This window comes from Macrotis lagotis, chromosome 4 (genome assembly GCF_037893015.1).
Source record: "Macrotis lagotis isolate mMagLag1 chromosome 4, bilby.v1.9.chrom.fasta, whole genome shotgun sequence".
In the NCBI taxonomy this organism is placed as follows: domain Eukaryota; kingdom Metazoa; phylum Chordata; class Mammalia; order Peramelemorphia; family Peramelidae; genus Macrotis; species Macrotis lagotis.
In genome coordinates this window covers 130085297-130107864 of record NC_133661.1, presented here as the reverse complement: position 1 = coordinate 130107864, position 22568 = coordinate 130085297, and the positions used below count along the sequence as shown (strand labels likewise).

Below are 22568 nucleotides of genomic sequence, written 5' to 3'. Positions count from 1 at the left end.
ACACATTGAGACTTTTGCCCTAGAGAAAAGTAAGACAGGGGAATAAGCATGTATATAGCCATGGCTATTTTTCAGGCACTGTCCTACATGTTTTTTAGTTAGTATTATCTGATTTGATCTCTATAACAACCTAGGGAGGTAGGTGCTGTTATTGTCCCTTTTTTACAGTTGAGAAAATTGAGGCAGAAGTTAAGTGACTTGCTCAATGTCACATAACAGGCTGGATTTGAACTAAGTTCTTTATGAATCCAGGCTCTATGGCTCCTTCCTAGCTGCCTCTGATGCACAGCATGCCTGGAAGTGGGGAACACCTTGCTTCTTTTATAGTATTCTCTGCTTTCTCCATCTGGGAACAATACCCTTCTGTAAAATCATGGCTTTTGTTGTCTTTGTGCTCCTCTGATAATATCTATGTGCTTCTGTGGACATCATTCTGTTGACTAATTCAGGCAGGAGGTAGACTTTGGAACTTTTCATCAAAGGATGTTTGTTTTAGACTATTTCTCTTGGAGCATTACATTCCTTCGATTTGGGCAGCCTTCTTCCCCTTCTCCTAAACCTTCCTGTTCTATACTTTCATCAAGTGACAGTCGCCCCTTATGCTCTGGGCTGCCTGTTTTGAAGCTTGTGTCTCATTGAGGCTTCTTTTAGGTTATATAAGTCAAAAAGGATCATTTCTTTGTTCTTCTGTTTTATGAAACCTGTGCTTAAAATGAGCTATCAGAAGTATCTGGGGAGATTATTTCATGGGATTCTAAGAATGCTTTAAACAAACAATGGTATCTTATAGAAGATATGCTTAATAGCCCTAAAGGTCCAAAATAGGATTGTCTGACTGTTAGAACTCAGGAGAATTCATTAAATTACAGACTAATTTATAACTATCTAAAATGCCTCTAGGGGGCCTCACTAAGGCTAAGAAAACTGCTGAAACATGCGTGTGCATATATGCAATTGTTTATATTGAGTAAATTTATATACATATATAAATTTATTTAATATATGTAACATGTTTATGAATTTTTGAATAAATTATCATCACAGCTAGTAATGACGTTTTTTTCTTAGAGTCTATTTTATTGCCTCCTTTTTGAAAAAAGTATTCATATTCATCCTGTCCTATTCCTAAGATTTACTTTAAATGCTTTTTGCTCTGACACAATTTTGTGAAATCACGCACACATTGTTAGCTCTGTAAACTCTCAGTTTAAGGGTATGAATTTGAGTTTTAAGCATCATGTTTAGCCAGGGTATGTAATTTGTATATATCTTGAAACTAGACTTAGTTTAGATGTTGTTCAGTTTACATAGGGACTGGACCTATGAATTCATTTGTATAAGGAATTATCAGGTGAATAAAAATCTGCTCTTACAGCTCAACTTCTTCTTTGCAATTAGAGATTTAGAGAGTTGCCTCAGTCACTGAAGGATCAAGAGGCTTGTTTGGTTTCACTCAGCCAGAGGCAGGATTTGAACCCAGATGTTCTGGTTTCCAATACTTTGAGCTTTATCTCCATATACATATGTAAAGAAATCACATTTGCTTAGTGCTTTAATACTCATATGACTTACCAGAGTTATAAAGCCAAGGACTAATTATAATTAGCTTCAAATACATGAAGATCTTCTTAAAATTAGGTAGTTACTAAGTAGTTGTTTTTGTGTCTGCAAATGGACTTGAATTAAAACTAAATCTGAATAGATGTAGAAATAACTCTTCTTGGAGTGATAGAACATAATAATAAACGTTTTATTTTGACAGGCTGTTTAGATTTAGGTGCAAATCCCCCATAACCTTGTCACACTTACAAGACATTTCACCCCTCTGCCCTTAGATTTCTTTTCTGTAAGATCATGGAGGCTGGATCTTTCTGGTTTGAAATCTAGTATCCTAAGTTCCTTTATAGTGCTTTCAGGGTTATGAAATGGTTTCCTCACAACTCTCAATCAGTCATTTTATCCCTGCACCCCTGCTTTGGCAGAACAACATACAGTATTTCAGGAGAGACAATGCAGAAACCTAGAAGTATATGCAGAATAAATGCAAAATCATCATAATACACTTAAACACTAGCTAATTAGTGAGAAAAGACATCAGCAGTTGGTAGATCAAGAAAGAATCATGTGGAAAAAGCTATTGAATTTCTCTGTAAACTACTACCCTGCCAAGCAAGGAGAGCAGGTGGTATTCTGATTATTACCATTTTTTTTGATATACAAAGAAACTGAGACAAAGAGAGGTAATTATTTACCCAAGGGTGTCAAAGTCAGGATTTCATAGAAACACTGACTTAGAGCTATAAGGAACTCAAGAGAGCTTCTCTTCTAAACCCTTCATTTTGAATATGAGGAGACAGATCTCCCCCCAAAAATGTTAAATGATTTTTCCAAGTTACAAAGTTAATGGCAGAATTAGAATTTGAACCCAGGCCCTTAGACTACAAATCTTGTTTGTGTGTGTGTCTGTGTGTGTCCGTGTGTGTATAAATGTGTGTGTGTTTGTGTGTGTGTGTATGTGTGTGTGTGTATACACACACACACATATATATTCTGCAACACTACTATGCCTTTCAAATATGGCTAAACTACTAAGAGATATTAAGAGTTGCTGTTTCTTGAGATGTTCAGGAAAAGAATGAGTAGTACTACCTGTCCTAGATGTTTTTAGTTGTTTCAGTCATGTCTGACTATGACTACAGTTAGTTTTCTTGGCAGATAGACTGAAGTGGTCTACTGTTTCCTTCTCCTGAGGCAATCTCAGTTTAGTGACTTTCCCAGGGTCACACAACTAGTGTGTGAGGCAAGATTTGAACTCAGGTCTTCCTGATTCTAGGCCTGGCTTTCTATCTACTGCACCACCTAGCTTTCTTAGTTAATTACTAGCCTTGGAGTAAAGTACTGAACCGTATAGATTCAGTAGCTTGCTCTCTGCTCAATCCTGTGCTTCCAGCCATCCCCCCCCCCCCAGGCTAGCTTTTCTCATGTTTTCATCAAATGCAAAGAATTATTAATATTTCTTTAAGCAAAGAACGGTACTTTTTTTTTTCTGTTTGTTTTCTCCATACCACTGTCTCCCTTCCTGGGTTCAGATAACAAGAGAATTTAACAGTCTAGACAAAAACCTTTAATCAGTTTAATCAGTTTTCTTATAAGTTGACTCAAATAGCCAAAGGAACAGAGATCCAGAAATTATTTGTATATGACATGTAATTTTTTGTAATGTACATGAATGTAGAGATTTGAAATATTGTGAGAACATCATAGTTTGAAGCCAGACTACTAAAACCTTCACTCATGAGGAACTAGAAAGTTGTCTACATTCCTCATCTTGCCCTTCTGTTCAATATCCATCTCCAATCCATATAGTCATTTGTTTATTTAAAAAATATCTATGTATTCACTCCAGGCCATGTTTTGTAAGACACAATATGGTAAGAAGTGGAAGGTACTAGCACTTCTCTAAAAGAGATATACAAATAACTAGATTAATACCTGGCAGTATAAAGTATGAATGCCCTCAGGAAGATATGATTAAAATACTTGCATAGTTAGAGAAAGTGAAATCACTTCAGTTTGTTGTGGAGTAGGAAATTTGAAGAAGTGTAGGATTTTTATAGCGGTCTTTTGTTTATTTGGAGGGTGGAGGGGTGAGAAAAGGGACAGGCATTTCAAACAAAGAGAGTACTATAAATAAAAGGAGAAAATATAACACATATTTGAGCAATTATCAATGAGGAAAAATTATAATTATCAACCTGGAAAGGTAGATTGGGGGTCAGTTCATAGATAGCCTTAATTCTTCCATCTTAAAGAATTTGGACTTTATTCAGTAGGGAGGGTTTTATTCACATTTTCTAAACTGGGGAGAGATAGCATCTCAGCTTGTGATTGTGGAAAGGTTAGTACTAAGCCAGACATATTTAGAATTAATTTGAAGAGGAAAAGACTAGAGCTAGGAGATCATTTAGGAAGTTTTTGCAATAGCCTAGACCAGTTTGCAACTCAGTGCAGTTGATGCCAGTGATAATAAAAAGGAGGAAATGGATACAAGAGAGGTTGTAAATAGGAAATTAAGCAGCCTCTATTGGCTGTAGGGGGCAGCTAGGTGGTTCAGTGGATAGATTTCCAGGCCTGGAGTCATGAAGATTTATCTTTTTGAGCTCAAATCTGACACTTCACTGGCTGTATGACCTTGAGCAAGTCTCTTAATCATGTTTGCCTTAGTTTACTCATTTATAAAATGAGCTGGAGAAAGAAATAGCAGTCTTCTCAGTTTATCTGCCAAAAGTCCCTAAATGGGGTCAACAACAGTCAGGCCTGAAACAACTGACCAGCAACGATTCAATCTAGAGGGGGGAAGAGGAATCACAGATGCCTTCAAAACATCAAGCTTGGGAAACAAAGGAAATGTAGTAACAGAAATGAAGAGAAGTCAGACTATGGAGTTGCCTTGAATTGGAGAGTTAGAAAGGTAAGAGATGACTTCACTCTTAATTTTTAAAAATTTTTTAAATGGGTCTCTTAGATTTTTAAATAATAATCAGACATTTAGAAACAAATTTTACATTACCTTGAGAGAGTGTCTTGAGTTAGGGATCAAGTTATTCACCATTTCCATGAAAGGTGGGCATGCATATATCATCAATGTGTATAAATATTCTGGTAGATTTTGCTGAATCCTCACCTATGATTTTTTCTTTTTTTGCAAAGCCTCTGGGAGAAGGTTGCAAGAAATATGTAGGTGATGTAAGAATAAAAGTTCAATAAATTTATTTCTGAAGCATTAAAAAATCTGCACAATAATAATTGTAGCATTGAAATGGATTAAATTATTTGAGAGTATGTAGAGGTCTGAGGTGGTAAGATTAGTATCTATATCAAAAGGGACCCTGTTTCCTTAGGGATCTAGGTCAGTGAGAAATAGAAATCATTCTGGTTTGTGGAGGGGATTGAATTAATATGATCAAGCAATGATCTTAAAAGTTGGAATAAAGTAAGGAAACAGTACTAATCAAAACAAAAAGGTTGAAATGCAACTTATTTAATACTTTAAACAGGACACACTAGTTGAGTAACTCGTAATGATTATTATGCTCATAATTTTATTTTTTCATAATTTTGTACCTAAAGCTTTTCCTCACTAGATTATATGTACTTGGCACTGTGCTAAGACTGGGAATACAAAGAAATTTTTTTTAAAAAGTCAGTCATTTCTCTCAAGGAGCTCCTGTTCTCATGAAGAAGACAACATACAAACAATTATGTACAATCAAGAGATATACATGATAAAGTGGAAATATTCTCAGAGAGAAGGCATTAAGATTAAGGAGTAACTGGGAAGTTATCTTGCAGAAGGTTGTCCTTTTTTATTTTTTATTTTTTAAAGGAAGAAAGGAGAACCCAAAAGGTACAAATGAAGAGAGAGTTCTAGACATGGGGTGGGGGTGGAACAATCATTGAGAAGGCTGCATGTTGGAAGGAACATTTTATTTAAGCAAGGAGACCACTGGATTTTAAAGTATGGGGATGGGAATAGGGTATAGTAAAGGGCTAGGTTATGAAGGGCTTTGAAAGTCAGATTATTTTGAAAATTTGACCCTGGAGGTAATGGGGAGTCATTGTAGTGGAGGGGTGGCATAGTCAGTGCTTTAGGGTGATCCATTTAAAATCTGGAGAATATTATCAAGGCAAGAGAAACAACTGGCAGCAGGTTCTTAGAGTAATCTAGATATAAAATCTAGAGAGTCTGTACCAAAGTCATTGCATTATCAGCAGAGAGAATTTATAAAGGGGAAAAAAAACACAGGACGTGGCAACTTATTGCAAATGGTAGGGAGATGGGGTGGTGATAAGAGAGTGGAAGTTGGAAGATGACTGTGAGCTTCTTGTTTTTAGAGACTGTTGTCATCTAGCTTTATGAATGACTAAATAAATGTTTTTTCATTGATTTTATGATTCTTTTTTTAGTTAGTTTTTTTTTTTTTTTGCAAGGCAAACAGGGTTAAGTGGCTTGCCCAAGGCCACACAGCTAGGTAATTATTAAATGTCTGAGCCCTTATTTGAACCCAGGTACTCCTGACTCCAAGGCCGGTGCTTTATCCACTACGCCACCTAGCTACCCCTGATTTCATGATTCTTAACTTTTTGAAAAGCAGAATATTAACCCTTCAGAGAATTAGGATGCAAAGATTGTTCTCTTTAGATGCAATCATGAACATGTTTTTATATCACCATGTCTTTGCTGTGTCACAAAGAATCATCTTTGTGCATTCATTTATAACTACATTATCTTGGAATATTAGGTTATTTTAAATATAATTGAAAGCACTTTGAGTTGCTTGGAAACAGTTTCTATGTATAAAACAATGTTGGATAGTCATGTTGACAAGAACAGAATTGTCAATAGTATTTCTCTGTTTTGTTGACATTGGGAATTTTTGTGTATGGGGGAGGGGAGAAGAGGAGGGGGAGAAGAAGTTGGAGTGTGCTTCTTACTCCTCAGATATCTCATACACACACTGGGGCCCCTGCCTGCTTTGTCATTTGAAATCAGTCTAAGGTATCAAATAATACACAGAAGAGTCATTCTTGTAAGCTATGTTTCTATGGACAACAAAACTAAAAGTCACCTCCTTGTACTTCCTCATTACTCATTAGTTAGTCGAATATTAACCATTTCAAGAACCCAAAGCTGCTTCTGATCTTGGTCTTTCTTTTGAATGGTTCCTGATTTTCCCCTCTAGTAAACCTGTTTATGGCCTCTTGCTACAGTGGATGGAGGGTGGAGATGGCAGTGAGCATGGATGTATATGTTTACATATAAGTAAGTCATGTAAGATTAGGTCCCTGAGGAGCTGCTTCTACAAAAGTTAAATCAGTAATTTAAGCCAAGATTCACAGATGTTACTCTAAGCTTATTGCCTGTCAGCTGTAATTTATGTATTAATCTAAGATTGTTTGCTTTCAGGGAGAATGCTGGAGAACCTGATTCCTGGAGCAGTTTGTCCTATGAAATACCTTATGGTGACTGCTCTGTGAGACATCACCGAGAGTTGGATATTTACACATTGACATCTGAATCAGATGAGGAATCCCTCCATCCCAGAGACAGTCGGATGGGACATATTTTTAAACTCATGAATATCCAGCAGCAGCTAATGGTGAGGAGAAACAGTCCATATCTCGAGTCTTTGATCCTTTTATATAATTAACTTTACTTAGATATAGGACATTTAGTAAGCAATTACTTTATGCTAGTCACTGTATTGAATAATTGCAATAAAGAGATAGCCACCTCAGGTATTCACATGGGTTTTTTGTGCCCACCTGAGGCAGAGCATTATGAATACAAAATGAATATGAGGAGATAGATCTCCCCCCAAAAAATGTTAAATGATTTTTCCAAATTACAAAGTTAATGGCAGAATTAGAATTTGAACCCAGGCCCTTAGACTACAAATCTTGTGTGTGTGTGTGTGTGTGTGTGTGTGTGTGTGTGTGTGGAGGAGAGTCAAGTGTAAAATGATGAAAATGTAGGAAGAGATTAGGTGGTATAAGATGAAGTTTAAATATGCTCTTGAAGTTTTTGAAATTAGAAACATTGGCAAATAATCAGTGCTTGCAAATGATTCATCTTTGTTTATGAATGTTAAGTTTTTGAATCTTGGCTTTATATCCCAGATATAATAATGTTTTGGTTCTGATTGCCTAAACAATTCCTAGATTTAGTTATTGAGTATTTAATTATAGCAGAGCTCAGATATATATATCTGAGCTCTGCTATAATCTGCTATTATATATATATATATATATATATATCAAATATATTGAATTGACTTTGAAAGACAAAATATACAATATATTTTCAAACATAGTTGATAAAAAATTTTTAAATTACACTAAATTAGTACATTTTGAGTTTTTTTATGTTATAGCTTTATTGTGTTTGTAAAACTGGAAAAATCAGATGTGTTTTTTCTCAATGAAAATTGTTGTTATAAAGTCAAATAATATTCACTCACTAGTTATTTTCATAAATGAGCTGAAAAACTAAGTTTAGGTTCTTTTTTCCATCCAGATTTTATTCAGCACTAATATGATTTGATTTTGGAAAGCAGCTTTGCAATTATTTAATTTAGGTTTATTCAGGGCCATTGAAATACCAGAGGCTTCCTTTGGAACAGGCATCCTTGTTCAGTTCATTAGGCATAATGATTTCATTGCATCGATGTATGGTGTTTCCACCTCTGTCCTTTCACTGTCAGGTTTGTCCCGGAACAAGAATCTCTTTTGTTTTTGCCTGTATGCGCTCCCAAATACCAGGCACCTCTTTCCACAAGACCATTGACAGTTCAGTTGAAGCTGTACTCTTGAAAGGGCCAGAGGGATCTCTACTTTAGATAAGGCAGGCGAAGCGAGGGGGCTGGGATGAGTGGGGAGGGAACAACTACTTTCCTTATGATTTTTGCAGAAAAGTTCAGCACTCTTGAGTCTGTTCAATCACCTGCTTTTTTCCCAGACATTTGATGATTTATTGTTACCCTAAAACCAACTTAACTTATGTACTTTTCTGGGTGACTTAATGAGCAGCGAACCACATATGGGACTTGGACTGTCATGGTAGAACTCATTCATGTACATGCCCTTTGAAGAGAAGGAAAGCTGGAAGGCCACAACACTAAGGTTCCCAAAGAAGACCACTTTATCATTAGTACTTTATGATTATGTATTGACTAGTGTTTTAAAAACCCTGAAACCTCAGTTTGTTAGTAGAGAAATTGAGGTAATTAAATGAGTACAAGGTTGTGGAATGGACCAGATATTGAGCCTAGAGTAGAAGTTGTCTGATTTCTAGTTTAGATCTTAGTGAAACAGTCATGTTGCTTTCATTTGAGAATGGGTGAAGCTCAGGAGTTAAATAGGAAATATGAAAGTTTCTATATTTGAAATTTACCATATTAGCTAAAGAGAGATACTCCCCCCACCCTCCAAAAAAGATAAAAGAGATTTGACAGTTTATGTCATGGATAAAAATGTTAAGCCTATAGTTAAAGTTATTTAATGAGCAGAAATTTTTTTAAGACTTCATAACCTTTAAAAAAGACTCAGACCTATCCACTCTTGCTGGAAGATGACTGGGGTGGACTTCATTTGTAGGATTAAAGGTGGTATAATACTTCAGTAAATATTTGGGGCATCTGGGAATTTGCACCATACGACTAGGGGGAGTTTGGCAAACTGTTGGGAATTTGTTTTTGGAATGAATGAAGGAAGTTGGAAGTAATATGTATCTCTTGAAGAGGAGGCCTAAAGAGCATTTTACTAACTAGTTTTCAGATACATATTTGTCAAGACTTTAAAGTTCTAATTTAATCCTAGTCTTTAAAATAAGTTCATATTTAATTCTCAGAAATAGTCTTGAATATCAGAAGCAATTTTTAAAATCCTGGAGACTATGCAAGAGTGGGAGGGAAAAATAAGAATGAAGTATAAATCTGAGTTTTAGTTAGACTTCAGTCTCCTTACAAAGTAATGAGTTCTGTCAGAAGTGACTGTTTCATGCATTCCCTTAAAACACATGTAGTTATATGTTGAAGTTTATGTAACTGACACTTTCTTTTGCCTTTGCAGAAAACAAACCTCAGAAAGACAGAGGACTGTATCCCCTTAATGATAACACCACAGGATCCTCCACCTGCTCACAGTGTCCTGGATGTGGATGGCCAATATCTTTCCTGTATAGAGGCTCCCTTAGGAGATCAGCAGGAATATTCTCCACTTGGAAGAATGGACAATCCTGACCACAAAGAGGACTCAGTTAGGTTAGATGAAAAGTTAGGTGATCTATCAAGCCTTATGAGCAAAGGAAATGCAGATTGTTCCTGTAGGAGGAAAGATAAAGGCCTGGAGAGAAAAGGGGAAGAGGAGGAGCCAGCACCATTTGTTGTCTCTGAGATTGTATCAGAGAAAGACAGATGCCTCCAGAGTACACCTGCTAGTATGAATAACACAGAAAACCTTCTATCCTGTGGAAATACAATTGAAGAAACTGGAATTATGTCTCCTGTAACAGTTTTGGACCATGAACATATGAACAATGATGATGGTGCCACAGTGGAAGTACATTTCAATCAGCAAAACCTAGAGCAAAGTGTCCCTGAGGCTGAAGGGGCCACCAATTCAGAAGCAGAGTCTGCGATTCCAGAAGCAACAGAAAAAGTGAAATGTGTTCTTCCAAGCCCTGAAGCCACTCTCCAGAAGAGTGTTCAGGAATGTAAACCTGATGGGCATAATAAGAGCCCCAGTGTCAGCAAAGCAGAGAGAAACAGTGACCCTATGGAGGAATCCAGTGTTCTAAATAGCATTGACTCTCTGAGTTCCTTGGAGAGCAGTGAACATCTTCTGACTTCATCTACATTTGGTAAAGGAGAAACCATTACTAAAGAAACTGTGCCAGGAACTGAAACTTCAAGCAGAAGTTGCAAAGAGAACTGTGATCCTGTAGCAGAGAACCACGGGGTTGGGGATCAAAACACTCTGACCATTTCATCTTTAGTAAAATATACCATTGGTCAAGAGGAGATGTTGGAAGAGTTAGAAATGGATTCTTCTTTAACTAGCATATGTGACACAGACTCACCTTCTGATTCAACTTTGACCAGCAGAGAAAAAGAACCAGTTTTGAACCAGACATTAAAAGGCAGCTCAGCTCAAGACCAAGATCAGGAAATTGAATCAACCATCTGCTGCACAACGGAAGAGGACAAATTTAGTTTTGATTCTGTACGTCAACAGATTTCAGTGACTCCTTCTCAAGACATAGAAGCAGACAGCAAGGATGGCAAATCCATCCTGTCCAAGGACACGAAGAAGAATTCAGCAAGCTTACCTACTGAGGTTGAGGTGAAAGAATCATGTTTGAGTGAGGGAGTCTCTAATCTTGGAGGAGATAATCAGGGGCCTGAAGTCCCCTGTTCCATAACAATTTTAAATATAGATAACCTAACCCAAGATTTAAAACTGGACACTCCTTCATCACTCAATTCACCTCCTCATCTAGCTTTGATTGAAGCAAAAGAAAGTTTTATACTGGATCAGACAATGATATCTGAAAATAATTTTGCTTTGCCAGATAGGTCATCAGTTGAATCAGTAACAGAAGATGATGTGATTTCTTTTATTTCCTCCCAGCAAGAAAAGGGAACAGCAACTCTTGAAAAAAAGGCAGAAGAACTTAGCTGTGGCCCAGCACTAGAGCTCTGTGTGCCCAACAAACTGTTGACAGAAGACAACTTGGTGAACCTGCCATCTTCTTGTCTTGCTCCTGATCCTCAGCTAAGTATGGGAAATTCTGGTTCTTTAGAAAGGGACAGTGGGGTTGAAAGTCTTAATAACAAGACAGTGGATATATTAGAATCAGATTTTTCTACACCTAGTGAAAAGACAACTCCTTTGCCTGTTGATTCAGTTTTGTCCAGGGTAAACAAGGAGCTAAGGTGGTCAGAAAGCACTATAGCTCAGGAACAAGATAAAGAAAATGAAGCAGCCACTTGTTCTATAACTAAAGATGATACACCTTGTTCAACTTCATTGTCTAAAAAGGAGACGCCACCTCCTGGAGAAGAGACACCGGAGCTTGGTGATCAGCTTGTTTTAGCCTCATATGCTGAGGGCAAAATACTTAAACACAATAATAATTCAGTGGGCACACCCTCTGCCATTCTCAGCGCAGAACCTGAACAAAACAAGGAAGTGGCTGCAAAAGTTTCACTGGGAGCTGAGCAGAGCCCAGCTATACAGTGCCAGGTGCCATTAGAAGCTGGTGTATCTGCTGATAAACAGGGGACGTGGGACTCTGGAGAGAGCAATGTGCCATTGCCGACAGTGACAAACAAAACTGAAGCTGGCCCAGAACAAGATGGATCTGAAGTCACTGAGACAGTGACTGCAGAATTCGAAGTAAAGGAGACTCAGTCTGAAAGGAACTCCCCCTCTTGTGAAGAGAGTGGAAATGTTACTGTGGATTCCAGAGAGAAGGCTACCCAGGATCCTTCTGTTTTAGGGACAAAGGCAATATCTAGTGGCCACCAGAATGTTCTGGTCCAAAAAAACATGACAGACCAAAAGAATGTTATAATTGTAGACCCACCAGGAGTCCCACTGGAAGGTGAAATCCTGGAGAAGAAAACTGAAACCACTGAAATGCTGCCTGCTAGTAAGGAGAAAGGGGAGGCAGATGAAAATGTCCCCATAGCAAGACATCTGAAGGAAGTAGAGGTAGATGGTATGGTACCAAGGGTTTTACTGCAACCCATTGCTGAAGAACTGTTGCCCTGTGAGCAAGACATCCCTGGAGACATGGTACCCTTGGCAGGTGAGGGCAGTACCACTCCTCGTGTGGACAAAACTAAGGAAATTTTGCCTGATGGGGATAGAACTGAACAAAAGAAAAGTTCCCAAGAGTTTTCTTCTCAAAGTTTGTCTACTCAGGCCAATGCTTCAGATTCACTGGAGAGAGAAAATCTGATAGAGGAGGCTGCCAGTCATTTGGTGGATGCTATCCTTGAAAAAGTGAGAGCTGCAGGTGGGCTAGTCACCATGGGAGAGAGCAATAACCCTCCACAGTGTGACGCTTCTGAGTCAAACCCCATTCCTGAGGAGCTAGAGAAAGAAGCTACTGTAGAAGGGCCAAGGATGACCCTAGGAGATGGACCTGCTAAAGGAGAATCAGTTGTAATCTCAGAAGTGTGGACAACCAAAGGAGAAGAGCAGGAAAAGGTATCAGAACACTCCCAAGGACCTGAACCTGTGGCAGGTAAGTTGAAATGGGCAGTACGTGTAAAATTTGAGGAGCAGTTTTTTTTCAAATGTATCTCAGGTGTGGCAGTTAATTTTTATAAATTTACTCCTTTAGTATTTAATAATCAATATCCAGGTAGTCATATTTGTTATGTAAGAGATTTTGCTTTAATCTAATACTTTATTGGGTTGCTTTAAACTTTAAATGATTTTCTTGTCATTATCTGTTAGTTCTTATGTCTTGTTACACACTTAAACTGCAGTTTTCTAAACCTGGAAAAAAGTGGCTGGGTGACAGATGAATTGAGCCCAAATTGGGATTTCTACAGAAGTTTTATTCACGTGATTGAACTACTTTTACCAAAGCAAATATTAGGTTGCTCATATTTGGAAAATTTCATGTGAGGTAGCAAGGAGAATGTTGGGAACAGTGTCCTTATGGATCTGAAGCTGACTTGTTCCTTTTGTTCATTCTTTGTCAATTTAGCTTCAGAGAAGATAGCCAGCCAGAGTCATGGAGAAGCTTTCTTTAGAGTAGTAAACCTCAGCTGTTAAGTGTCCTTCCAAACTAGCAGGGCAGCTTCCTAATGATAGATAGTATTAGGTCATTGGAGGAGAGCAAAGAGAGAAAAACAAGACACTCTCCTCTTTCTGCCTGCAAAGAAAGCCTTCAGTCTCATTGTCTGTTGACTTAATGCAACAGTCCTGAAATTCAGAGCCTTAGTGTGTTGTGTATGGGGGCTGGGCAGAGGGGGTTCCCCACACAGGATTTCCGCTGAGCCTCGTCCTTTGAGTGTGCTGTCATAAGGCAAACCTTGCATGCACTTATCTTGGTGAAGCAGCTGCAGTGAGGAGATTGCTCACACGGCGACCTCTTCAATCGATGGGTGACCATGTCCAGAAATAGTAAATAGAAACCACTGTTCAGTGGAAAAGGACCATTTCGGCATAACCTCATGTATTTGCGAATTGGGAAAGTGGAAGCAGAGGACAGTTTTACCTCTCAAGATCATAAGACCAGTTTGGTCCGGACTTTGCCTGATCACTTGTTGCTGGAGCACAGAAAGGAAGAGCTACCTTTGTGCTGGCTAGACGTTATTTATCTTTGCTCTTAAGAATTAGGTAAGAAGTATTCTGCTATATTCCCCCCACCCCCGGGATAATGAAAATGACCCACACAAAAAATGATGTGAGTAGAAGTAGAACAGTAGAAGAAAGAACCAACAACAAGGCATTAGCTGTGTTCTATATAGTAATTCTTTACAGCTGCTTTCCCTCAAGGGAAGGTTTTCTCTTTTCTGATTTTTCAGTTTTGTAACTGAAAATGCATATTCCAGACATTTTGTAGGTTTCAGGTTTTGAAAGTTTTGAGGGGGGGAGCATTTCAGCTATTTAGAGATGGAAAGTTGTTGACTGTTATTTCAGGACTTCTTATGTGAATCAGAAGCTATCTTAGAGAGAGAGAGAGAGAAGTCTATTTTGAGGGCTTTGGCTGGCTGACATTTCACCAGAACAGGATGAGTTGTAAGCTGTTGCCTGATTGTTCCAATTGCTTTTTCTTGAGACAACATGGGTTGGAATTACTGCTTTTTCCAGCTCAGTGACTGAGATTTAAAATGAAGAGTGGTTACATTGGTTTTTCATCTATTGCATTGTGTATATGAATCATAGAGAGAAACTCTGGGAGATTTAGGCAAAAATTAAGAACCAGCAGAAGATTCAAAGTTTTGTTTTGTTTTGTTTTTAACTATGCAGAAATAGAGGAAAGAGTCCAAGCAGCTATCTTAAGAGAAGGCTTTAAGTGTAAAAGTAAGTACAGAAGTATATAAAGGTAGATATTTGCTCTGCCATTAGGGAAGGTGCATCTTTAGTTCTGGCCTAGCCTCAGCCATAGAAAGAAATACCCAGTAATGAGGGAATTCTCACTTCCTTCTTGGAATAGGGAACTGTTAACTGATCACATGTTAATTCTGAAGTCAGGCAGCTAATGTGACCTAACAGTAAAGGGAGTTGTTAGACATTCATTAAAAGGTCATAGAGTTATTTATCCTGTGAGTATTACAGTATGCCAAAGTTAAATTGTTCATTTTCTCTTTAACTGCTGTATATATTGGTATATGTTGTCATGTTGTTCTCGAGGAGACCAAATAGAAACTTAATCAAATGGAAAAAAACAAAAAGGAAAAACCCCACAAAATTTCCAGTTTTAGAAAAGAGGTGTACTCTTTCACCTAGGTTGTGCTTTGGGAAATTGGGTGGTTTATGGCTGACCAAGATCAGTCTTACAGTTTAGGTCTCACTATATAGTCACCATCTGTATATAGTCATGGCTGATGGCTACTAGCCAAGATACATACATGTTTTTAGTTGATGGGTATAGTCAAGTACTGAATTAAACCAAAAAAGTCCCTCCCCCCCTTTAAAAAAATACAAAATCCTAAATATAACAAACCACCCATGATTTTATAAGGCAATATCAGGGTGAATATTTTTCACAGGTTACTCCTGATCAAGCTACATATCCAAGGACTAAATATATGCTTTCATTTTATTTGATCTATGACATTTCAATTCCAAAAGACTTAGCTTCTCAAGATGAGATGAAGTACAGTTTATGTTCATTTTCTAAAATTTACTAAACTGTATGAAATTTTGTCATACACATATGTATATATGAGTGTATAATAAGTATGTTATATGCTTATCTACATACTCTCATCATTTGCCTTCATTTCAGTATAACACTTTTATAAATTTCTGCAGTGACAGAATGAAATCCTAAAAATTTTAAGCTAAAAACAATTTCCATGTCTTGTCTAAAGAATCCTGTTTCCCTTTAGGATAGTGACTTTACTTAGGTTTTTTAAGCTGATTTAACAGAGTTTTCCACATAAAATTGTAGGCCTCTAATGTGTCATCTATTCTAATAGATATCTATTCATGTTTGGAATATCAAATTTTCTGTTCCTTTACCTACGTCCCCTTGTAAGAAAGTGTCAGAATCCTATATTTTTTCTAGGGTATCATTTGATCACTTCCTTCCTGTATTTGTCTGACCCAAATGGTGATAAATGGTAATAGTAATCCACTATTTGTGAACTACAACAGTGAGCACTGTTGAACATGGTCTCTGGTCTCTGAAATGATACTGCTGGGGTTTTTGCCCCTTTCAGTAAATACAATATTCCTGTAACTTTGACTGTTATCTTGAAGACAAGTAAGCAGCTCTTCTGTGGTCAAGAGAAAATAATTAACTAGCTATATCTTAAGAAGAAAGCTCAAACTTCCTATTTTTCCCCCAGTGAAATTATAATTATGTCTATTTTGTACAGTCTTTTGACTTTGTGAGGTTAGGATGTTAAACTCAGTCATTTACTAAGGCAGGTCTTACATTTCCTATATGTAAACAAATAGTAGTAATGGGCTGATCTGTGTGTATATTACAAAGTTATCTTAATAGTAGGAAAGGCTTAGCCTTTGCTCTCTCTCTCTTCTTTTGTAGATGTCCTTTGCCTTTTCATATAGTGGTAGGCATGGTTACTGCACTTAAGGAATTTATCTATTTGTATCCCTTGGAACTAGTCTAGCAAAGAGTATGGGGCTTTGTAAATACTTAATAATTGAGTGATTGATTGATCTGTTTTCTGGAACCAAAATGAGAAGGGCCATATTTTTCATGAAAAGTCAACGACAAAAATGGAGGTTTGACTATTATCAGCAAATATTCAACTAACATATTTATTAGACATTGGGCATATTTCTCTACCTTCAGCTAGTGCTGTCTCTTTTACTTTATTAACTTTTCTGCATGAGCAGGCTGCATTGCCATGGTTTGTTTTGGTCAGTAACAGCTCCACAGCTCTTTAGGAAATGAGTAGCCTAAAAGTGTCAGAAACAAACCCAGTTGCTTAAAGAATAATTTTCTATTAAAAAAAAAAAGTAAAAACAAATCAAATAAATGAAAGTAGCAGCCTGTTGTATAAACAAGCAAAGGAATCTAATTTTCAAATGCACTGCACAAAAACCCTTGTGTCTCTTCAGAAATGCCAGACTTGAAAGCAGAAGATGAAGTGGATTTTCTGGATAATTCCAGGGAGGACTCAATTTCTGAAGAAATGGATGTAACTAAACGCAAGACAAAGCACAGGCTAAAGCCCCAGGTGGTAAGTGACATTGATAAGACTCTATGGGAACAGAATATTAGTTTGACTAATTATTAGCCTGGTCTGCTGATGCTGATTCATAGCCTTGTTAGATCTGTTTTTCCTGTAAACATTATTTTCTTTTTTGGACTTTTCTTATTCCATTACTAATGTGGACAGAGTAATAGGGTTGAGTGTTTATGACCCATATTCTCCACCACAAAGTCTCATCTTCTAACATGAACTTTTCAGAGATTTTATAGAATAGAAGTTCTCCCCTGTGCTATTTGCATTTCTCCAAATATGTCATAGTTCTAGATTTGAGAGGTATTAAAAATTATCCTGGGCAGGAAGCATCTTCTCTGTATATGTACGAACAACAAAAATGATATTTAAGAGTTGAAAAATAATATTAAGTCTGAAATAAAATAGGAATTAATTTTAGTGGCAGCAAATTGAACACCTTAGTAGATGGTAATGGTAATGATTTGTTTACTTTTCGAATTCATTGATGCTTTTGTTACTCTAAGGCTCTGGGATTTGGGGGAGGGGGACTTTCGTAAAGCTATTGTATTTTGTAAAAGAAAATTTTGATCTGGGAGCACAAGTTGTGTGTTCCAAGATTGAGACCCTTCTGGTCAGACAGAAATCATTAGAAAGGCTGCAATCTTGAAACCAAGCTAAGTAATACTGCCCTAAAAGCATTCTCACCTTTAGCTAGAGATGCCACACAATTGTTTCTCCTGTATGGGTTTGCATGCATTTTACTCCTCAAGTTACCACAATAAATTTTTTCCTAGTCTGTCTCAGATACACACACAGACTCTCTCTCATTCTCATTCTCATTCTCTCTCTCTCTCTCTCTCTCTCTCTCTCTCTCTCTCTCCCTCTCTCCCCCTCTCTCCCCCTCTCTCCCTCTCTCCCCTCCCTCCTTGTAGACAGCCTTCACTTTATTATAGTTTTGTGACATAAAGGTGCTGACTCTTCTACCCTACCTCTCATTATAAATAATACTCATGACTAATCTATGGGTGTCTACTTTACAGAGGAAATTATTTCAGGCTAAAGAATCTTTTAACCTAGGAAAGAAAGGATCCACCCTTTACATATATTTATGTGAGTTTTTCAGAAGCATTTTAGTGTAGAGGTTGGAGGAAGACCCTAACATTCTTGAATTCTGTACCTCTGCAATACATCCTACCCAAACTCTTTAGGTAGTATATAAAGGTGTCTAATATCCCCCTGACATTTTGTCCTGGGCAAATTACTTTCTGACAAAAAAAAAAAAAATCACCTAATTGTTTCTTGGCTCACTTTAAAGAAACAAAAACTAAAAGCAAATACAAAAAAAAAACAAAAAACCATCCCAGTTTTTCACTTCAAGTTTTTGGTATTGGTAAAGGCAACATTTTTTCTCATTTTTACAGAAGAAAGGATTGGGCATGAAAAATTACATAACTATCTCAGGGTCAAGGAAAAGTGAGGGGGCCACCAAGTTATCACATAAGCCAATCATGGTCATTCTCTCCTTGAATTTCATCCAGGCCTCTAAGGCTGTTCTCTACATGATGAGAATTCTGAACTATCCATTAGGATACACCCATGGCATCTGCTTTGTGTCTGCATATTATATTGATTGAGACAGCAAATGTTAGTGAGACTTGAAGAAGGAAGATTCTAAATAGTTGAGGCTTTCTGCATTCACCAGCCTGCTGCAGTAAGATAAAATCTGACAGTCCTCTTTTCTTCCCTATTGCTCTGCCAAACCACAGTCGACTTATCCTTGTTGCTATGCATTGAGAAGATATTGTGCTGTTTATGTGTGTGCAGCCTTAACATATTTATCCCCCAAAGAAATATTTTTTTAACTCTTCTTACTGCCATATTTTCAGGACATTTAGCAGAGTGGATTATATGCATGTCCATTTGGGATGTAGGCATTAAGAGAAAAAAAAAAATATGTGTGAAGGATGTGAGTGGGAGGGAGGGGGTCATGCATGTGTATTTGTTCAAATATGTGGAGAAGTTTGGAAGATAAAAGTAATGATTATACTATTAACTAGCTATGTGACCTCGTTCTAATTAACTTATCCATTCAACTTCCTTATCCATAAAAATGAGGGAACTGATTAGATAAACATGAAAGATCACTTCCACTTTTAGGAATTCTTCTGCCTTTACAGTGTGAAGAATCAACTGAACTTGTGGGTGGAATGACGTTGCTTTAATATAATATAATCCACTCTTTATGGCACATGTTCTCTACATGTGTTGGCCTTTGAAATAAGAAACCACTCATTACTTCACTGAATCACCCTGTCCAAATGTGATGCACAGAAAGAACCTTAAATTCTTGGACTTCCCTACTGACTAGAGAAGCTATGATAGTGGCTAATTTACACCAGCTAACTGAGGAAGGGAAGCAAAGGGTTTCCCACTTCATTAGGTTTCTTTTTCTTGTTGTGTGTCTTCAGGGAGACAAGCATAGATATCAAAGAGATCTGCTTGTTTATTGTTGAAATGGACTTTCTAGGATTTAGTATATTTGTAGTAGATATTTAAAGTTAATTTTTTATCTTTTTTCTAAACCGGTTTAGTGCATAGAACTGTAAATTAATTCTTTTAAGGTCATTAATGCTATAAATTAAGGTTTATAAAAATAATTACAAAGGTAATGCCAGAGTTAATGTTTGCAAATATATTTAAGATAGAGTGTGTGTTAAATGTTAAATATCTAAGTTTCTAACTAGAGGATCTTGGGCTGAATTTCTTTGAGATAAACTTTACAAATTTTGGAAGAAAAATATACATTAAAATAATAATAAATAAATTATCACCATTATTGTTGAAATTTTGTTCAGTTTTTCCATGACACACCTATTATTCAGTGTCTGTTATTCAGTGATTGATGATGTTGTTGATAGTAAATATACTTAGGTAACCATCATTTCTTCCTCTTACCGCAAGTCAAAAAAGAGTCTTTGCTTTATTTTCTTCAGCCAATTATGGATATCTGTTCTGTAACTCAGTTAATATCCTACCTCATCACTTTTTGTTTTTGCTGTATATTGTTGGATCTACCATGTGTATTATACATATATATATGCCTAAAGCATAATAATGACATGGTTGCTGCTCTTTGAGCTAATGTTTTAAGAAAACAAGACATATAACCAACCACAGATGATTCCTTTATTTGAATAGTGCTTCAACATTAGAATATTAATATTTAGAGCTGGAAGAGGTCTTTGAGATCACCTTTTCCTTTTACAGAAAGGCAGTGATTTTGTCCAAGATCATACAACTAAGTAAATAACAGAGCTCAGATAAAAATCTAAGTTTTGAGATTCACAACTCCCTGTTTTTTCCTACTACTAGGCATTACAACCTGAGACCTGTGAACTTTTAAAAATATCTTAATAACTATATTTCAGTGTAATTGATTTGTTTAGTAATTATTTGAATCTGCTGCCAAAAGAGTTCTTGTCACAAAAACTGAATTAGACTGCATACAATGCTTATCTAATTTCATGGACATCAGAGGAAAGAAAAATAATTCAATTTTGCTACATTGATGTCTTTTTTAGAGAACCTTGCTTTCTTTGCCCATTGTTTCCTAAGAAATGATAATAGGGAGCAATTAGAAGACAGATGTTGCATTTGGAATCAGGTGATAATAGTAAAGGCATGAATCCAGAAAATAAAATCTTTTTGGGATCTATTCTTTCTTTGATCCATTTTACTTGTTGTAATAGCAAAAAGCACTCTTGCTGTTTATTAGATATATTTAATCATCTGATGTAAGTCAGCATTGCTTTATTGATTTATGGAGATTCAAGTTTATGTTTTCAATTGATTTTTAAAAATTTCAGATAAATTTGATTTTAAAAGAATTTCACTATCAGTTTCTTTCCTTTGAGGCATTGCTAATGTATTTTGCAAATGCTCTGTAAATAAGCTTATTAGCTACATGGAGCAGATATTTGGGTAAACCTTGTTACATTAACCACAGTACTAACCACCAATCACAAAGGAACAAATATGTTAAAGCAAAACTATAAAAATCTACATGTTGAATATTAGGTTCCTGGGAAAGTATTTATTTTTCAAAAGCCCTTAGAGAAAGCATCTTTAATCGGAGACATTCTAACATTGAAATTCCATGTATAAACAGTAAAATGCCTGGGTTATCTTAATTCACTTTATTAATTATTCATTTATGGTTCTTTGGGGCAATGGTAGGTATAATATAGGCCTTGGAATATTATTAATATCTTCATCCATAAGTCTCTCCCCTCAGGCTTATAAATTAAACTGGTTTTCACGAGCTTGTTTATGGTTTTGTCTTTTTTTTAAAAATTTTTGTATGTTTATTTTTTTCTTTAATACATGCCTTAATGCACCTCAGGTCCTCCTAGAAGAAAAGCTCTCAGGGAATTATGTCATGGCTTCTGCTGTTATTTTTGTTGTCAGTTCCTTTTGGTTCCTACCTGTAATTTCATTGATATAGAAAACTTCTCCTACCAATGCAGATTGGCACTGAGACATCCAGTTTATAACAGATATGGAGCTTGAATGTATGTCTTCCTAACTCGAGATCCAACTATCTTTCACTATATCATATTGCTGCTGTTCTTAAATTCCTAGAATATAAGTATCCAGGAAAGTGGTTTATCCAAGAACACCAGATAAATAGAACTACCATTTTTAAAACCACAGTAAGAATATGACAAAATCAGATTATAGACTTATGTCCATGCATATTTTTATTTTTTTTTCAATTTGAAGCCTACATTAAGTGTGATAGAAATTGAGGAGTATCAGCATGTTCAGCACAGCTAGAAAAGTTAGAAGAGGTGTTATGAGTAACATTTTCTTTTAATTGTAATACTTTTATTTTTCCCTTGAAAACTTGTCCTTATTTTGCTCTATGTTCTTGATCTTTGCCCATATTTTTCTGGAGATAAGTACTTTCTCTTTTCTAGGACTACTGAAATATACTTAGAATCATAAATCTTTGAGGTATATTCATCCAAAATTTCCTTTTCCCGAGTCTAAGATTTTCTTATTTGTATTATATCTACCTTTTCTACATTTTGGTTCATTATTTTCTCCTTTTTGTTCATTGTTATCTCAATATATGTAGAACAATTTTCACTTTAACTAGAAAATATCAATATTTAATACCATAGATTAGCCTGAGTTTCTCTAGATGGTTGTTAGTTAAAATTTGAAAGAAACTGATAAACCAATATACTGAGTCAAGTTTCTCCCTCCATCTCTACCATCCCTCTGCTTTCTTTTCCTCTCTTCCTTCCCTTTTTCTCACTCTGTTATTTTTGTTCTGTATTGTACTGGAATAGGATGTATTAACTGACTATTAAGTCAACTAAATTGTTTCAAAGGGGGGGTGGGAAGATCTAAAGTTGAGTAGATTGAGGCTGAGAACAGTGATCTTCCTTATCCTTCTTTTCCATTATCTTCTCTTTCTCCTTTCCCCTAGGGAAAAAAAAAGAAAGCAAATCAGTTAAGATTTGTTCAGTGTTTTTCCATCTCTCTTAAACCATTTTCCTCAAATGGTTTCCCATATTTGAAGGTAAATGTTACATTTTTGTTGTGTATGGAAAT

At 36.4% G+C, this 22568-nt stretch overlaps 1 protein-coding gene across 1 annotated transcript in view; it reads left to right on the top strand.

Annotated features, from left to right (window-relative positions):
• The window catches only part of LOC141521513 (A-kinase anchor protein 13-like), a 246847-nt gene that overhangs the window by 217227 nt on the left and 7052 nt on the right, over window positions 1–22568 (top strand). The window contains exons 6-8 of the mRNA XM_074234145.1: window positions 6968–7160; window positions 9631–12814; window positions 16840–16961. Of these exons, the coding sequence (XP_074090246.1) occupies window positions 6968–7160; window positions 9631–12814; window positions 16840–16961 (3499 nt within the window). The remainder of the gene's footprint in view (window positions 1–6967; window positions 7161–9630; window positions 12815–16839; window positions 16962–22568) is intronic.